The sequence below is a fragment of the Otolemur garnettii genome, unplaced genomic scaffold (assembly GCF_000181295.1).
Source record: "Otolemur garnettii isolate 467f Iridium unplaced genomic scaffold, OtoGar3 scaffold00065, whole genome shotgun sequence".
Classification (NCBI taxonomy): Eukaryota; Metazoa; Chordata; class Mammalia; order Primates; family Galagidae; genus Otolemur; species Otolemur garnettii.
The window spans coordinates 10,799,639-10,804,377 of NW_003852460.1; the positions used below are offsets into that span (position 1 = coordinate 10,799,639).

Below are 4,739 nucleotides of genomic sequence, written 5' to 3' on the forward strand. Positions count from 1 at the left end.
GAACTCCTGAGCTCAGGCAATGCACCTACCTTGGTCTCCCAGCCCTGCACCCAGCCCCGTGATCTATATTTGAAAGATAAAAGACAACGTTGAGACAATATGAATGTTGTCTACAGTAGGAACTTCTATAGTAAGAATTTGAGAAATGTGAGAAATCTTGAGGAGCTTTATCACCTGTACTACACTAATAAGAGAAACATTTAAGTTTACCACTTTACTGTTTTAAGAAATTAAAATTACATTTTAATTTCTTATCAATATCATGTTAAAGGGATTCATAGTCCTAACTTTAAATCAGAAAGATTAATACTTGGGTCCTGGATCTACTCTCAAAGAGCTGGTAGTTTTTACCCAATATGAAGAAATACCCGCAAGGCTCTGGTGGTTTATCAATCAGTTCCCAGAGGTTTGTACTTACCATTCCACTGATGCAGCGGCCGCAGGCGGTTGTCTTAAACTCACCATGCAGTTCTTTCACTGCACTTGTGGTGTAAAAGCCTTCTGCCAGCAGAATGATCCCATACAGGAAGAAGAAGGATGCAATTCCGTAGATGACATACTGCATCAGTTGGATCCTACAAGACGAAGAAGAGGCCCTGAACTGTTAAATTCACTGCGTGGTAGCCAGTGTGGTTCTAGACTCTAGAGGACTTCAGGGGGATGTACCTGGGGTGGCATCTCCCACCCTACTGATGACTTAGGTGGGCTCATGGGGTATCCTCAGCAGGCATACCTGCCCACACCCCAGCAACCTAGGCCTCCCTTCCAAAGTGGGCCCACAGTTACAGTTGAGTTGGGCAACCTTCAGAGGCAAGGGAAAAGTTTTCTTCAGTCAGTGGCAGGGCCTAGTTGTAATCTATTAATACTCAAGTCCTGTGCAGTGAGGGTGAGAATCCTCATTTTGCGTGTAGGTAAACACAGTCTCAGGAAGTTATGCTACTCATCTCCGCATACACAATAAGAGGCAGAGCAAGCACTTGAGCCCTGGTCCAACGGCCAACACGTTCTTTCTGCCATATCAGAATACCTCCCAGGCAGATATTGCTTAATTTTATTTTGATAAAAGTCTTAGAAAAATTAGCCAGGTAATTAGCTGGGAACCTGTAGTCCTAGCTACTTGGGAGGCTGAAGCAAGGGGATTACTTGAGCTCACAAGTTTGAGGTTATTGTGAGCTATGAAGCACTCAGGGCTTCTTTGAGGAGTAACTTAGGCAGATGTTCTTTGCACTGAGAATCCCACCATACAAGTGACAGTAGGTCAAATAGGTTTAGGATACAGAAAGCTAATTCACAACTAAGTTTGTCCTACAAAAGCTAACAAAGACCCAGATGACTAGTCCCCCAGCCTTTGGCCACCCATTGGAATCATCTAGGAAGTTTTAGGAAATACTGGTGGTATCTGGATCCCTTCCCAGACACGTTGACTTGATTGGTCTGGGGTTAGGCCTGGAGAGTTTTTGAAGCTTCTCAGAAGTTTGAGAGCCATGGATTGGGATCACTAGTTAATTAACTCAGTATACCTTTCCCACATTTATTCCTGGTATGTAGTTGTTTGTGTGGTTGGCACTGATGGAGTTCCTTGTCCTGCTTGATCCTTCCTTATAAGGCCCCCATTACTTTGGATGTCATGTGTGAATAGATACAAAAATAACATTCCATAAAGACTCTTCCAACATGATTCCATCGTTGTTCTATAAAAATTTATCCATGCCTTTTTAGTCTGGTAGAAATGCTTCTTATACTCAAGACACAGCCTAAACACTATGAAATTTTGAGATTCAAAAAAAGAAAAAAATGCAGAAGGAAATGTAGAAAGGGGCTAGATATCTGAAATACATAAGTAGATGGCTGCTGTTCTTGCAGATATGGGAATCTACATGTGGAAGTCAACGTGACTCTGCTGAGAATGATTCCAGAATGAAAAGGCAGAGATTTGGGAATAATCCCCTGTATACACATATGCCATCTTCCTCTTTTCTAAAATACTGCTCCTGTAGATGTTTTGAGCTAGAGTCAGTCTTCAACAGGGGTCCTATCAATTCAGGGATAGAATCATTTCACGGAAGAAAGCTGAAGTATCTGTTACTTGGGAACAAAGCGAACTCTGGTGAACTAATCAGCATCACCACCTGTTACCTTATCATAGTCCCCCACATCCATGGCTACCATGTGCAGAATGTCCTATGCATGAGCCTTGCCATTCCCAAGTGAGATCCCACTTTAGAGCCTAAATACCCACCATATTTTTGGTCTTTTTTTCCTTTTCTCCTGGACCTTTTCTATCTGCATATAGTGAGCTTTAATTAGAAGCATCAGTTTTCTACCAGGAGAGCACACTTTGTGAAAATGTCACAAGGTAGATTCATCCTAAATACATTTTTTTGGAGACAGAGTCTTATTCTTTTGCCCTGGGTAGAGTGCCGTGGCATTATACTCACAGCAACCTCAATCCTCTTGCCTCAGCCTCCCAAGTAGCTGGGACTACAGGTACCTGCCACAACACTTGGCTAGTTTTTCTTTTTAGTAGAGAGGGGGGTCTTCCTCTTCCTCAGGCTGGTCTCAAACTCCTGAGCTCAAGCAATCCACACATCTAGGCCTCCTAGAGTGCTAGGATTATGGGCGTGAGCCACTGTGCCTGGCCCTTAAATACATTTTTAAAGGGAAGTGGATACTTACACCTCACTCAGCAAGGCATGGTCACTGGTGTTGGTGGAGAAATGTTGTTCCAGAATCGCCACAGTTCCTGCGAGAGCCACATGCCCACAGCCACAGAACAAGGCGACTCCAGAGAAGCAGAGGATGGTGGCCACCAGGGAGGCATAGGGGACTCCTCCCAGACACTTGATGCAGCATTCGAAGCAGCCTAGACACAAAGGAGAGAGAATGCAGCCATTATGGGCAAGACTGCCTTGATCTTTGTGAACACCACATATTAGCAGAGAAGGTCCTACTTTCCCATCTTCCCCATCCTGCTCTTTGGTAAGATTTCAACATCCCAAGGGCCAGCAGGGTAGCATCTAACATTCTGTGGTTAAGAACCCTGAGGTTCCAAGGGGGGACGTAAATTTGCCCAAACTCTGGAAGGGTAGTGATCAGCAGAGTACTAACAAATAATTGTAGGGTATGTCACAATTCTAGAGCTTTCTGATCAACCCGCAGTGCGGGGACCCCTGGTTAAAGTGATAAGGAGCAGCATTCATTCCACTACCAGTCAGAAGAGGACAGCAGTAAATCTTTAGGTCCATGAAAAAAGTGACAGGTTTTCTCCAACCTCAACCTTCTGAGGTTTTAAGTACATCTACTGCGGTAGCAGCCAATGGCTTTCCCCAGGCCCTTGACCTTGCGGGCAACTGGAAAAGCCTAATACAGTAATTATGCTGTCTCCAGATTTGGAAAAGTTTCAATCTGATTATTTTGGAAAGGTGATAGGAAGTTTGATCCATAATTCACTGAAGTACAAAGTCACCAAGATCTACTTAAGTTTCCTTCAAGTCAATATCTGAAATTACCTCAACTTTTTAGTAAAAATGTTCCCCCCCATCCCAGGCAGCACAAAGAGTTTGTCATCCTTCTCTTCTTCCTCCCCTCCTTCTACCTGCTCCCTTCCTTGATGTTCAGACTCAGAACCCAGAACTGGTGGATGATATTTAAGTAGTCGAAGGAAGAACAGAATATGAGAAAAAAAAAAGACAAAATGAGCATCTATGAGGTGGAATGAAGGAGAGAGAGCCATGAGTCACTCTTAATCTTGAAAAGCTGAGACTATTCATTTTTAAAATAAGCCTTTTCTTGGGATGTCCATAAAGACCTCCCCAATGGCCAGAGCCAGGTGACATTTTCATTTCAGAGACATTTATGTTTCAGTAAAGCAATGCTGGCCTCAGGATAATGTCAGTACCTCTCCTGACCTCCTGTCCCAATTTATATTATCCAGACCCTTAAGTAAATGGCTTGTCAGGGAAATCGAACTTTAAATGCATTATGGTGTTTAACAGCAATCAAACTCAGCTCATTACTTCAGGGCAAGCACATTAAGCCAGTTAAATTCTTTCTCCCAAATGATCTTCCTAGTAGTCAGGGAATGACAACCCAGTGTAAAACACCAGAGATTAACGTTTCCATTTTGATGAGCGTCCCCCCGTCATAAATTAGTGTTTGCTTAAGCTTACCACAGAAAGTAACTACAGACCCTCACCACCAGATTTCTCTGTAGTTCATGGCAAAATATTACTTAAAAATGTCAGGGCTTCATTAGAAAGCTATGCTTCCTTTTATTTCAAGAGGGACCAGCTTTTATCAGGAAGGCCAACCTCCCAGAAATGGACTGAGCCACTACATAAAATGGGAACCAATGCATAACAGGGTTCAACTTCACTAGCAAGTCAGTACAATAATCTCTCAGACACTCGAGATTTGTGAACAGGAATGCTAGATTTTTTTTTTTTTTGAGACAAAGTCTTACTTGCTCACTCTCAGTAGAGTGCTATACCATCATAGCTCACAGCAACCTCAGTCTCTTGGGCTTAAGTGATCCTCTTGCCTCAGCCTCCCAAGTTGGGACTATAGGCACCCGCTATAATGCCTTTTTTTTCTGTTTTTAGTAGAGATGAGGTCTAGTTCTTGCTCGGGTTAGTCTTATATTCCTGAGCTCAGGCAATTCACCTGCCTCAGCCTCCCAGAGTGCTAGGATTATAGGCATGAGCCACTGTGTCTGGCCCAGAACTCAATCTTATTTTGTC

At 43.3% G+C, this 4,739-nt stretch overlaps 1 protein-coding gene across 4 annotated transcripts in view; it reads right to left on the bottom strand.

Moving 5' to 3' along the window:
- The window catches only part of GPM6B (glycoprotein M6B), a 40,586-nt gene that overhangs the window by 9,830 nt on the left and 26,017 nt on the right, over window positions 1-4,739 (bottom strand). For all 4 annotated transcript variants that reach the window (XM_003793068.2, XM_012807167.2, XM_012807168.2 and 1 more), the window contains 2 exons: window positions 2,677-2,863; window positions 419-575 (listed from right to left, as the gene is read on the bottom strand). In XM_003793068.2, coding sequence (XP_003793116.1) covers window positions 419-575; window positions 2,677-2,863 — 344 coding nt within the window. The remainder of the gene's footprint in view (window positions 1-418; window positions 576-2,676; window positions 2,864-4,739) is intronic.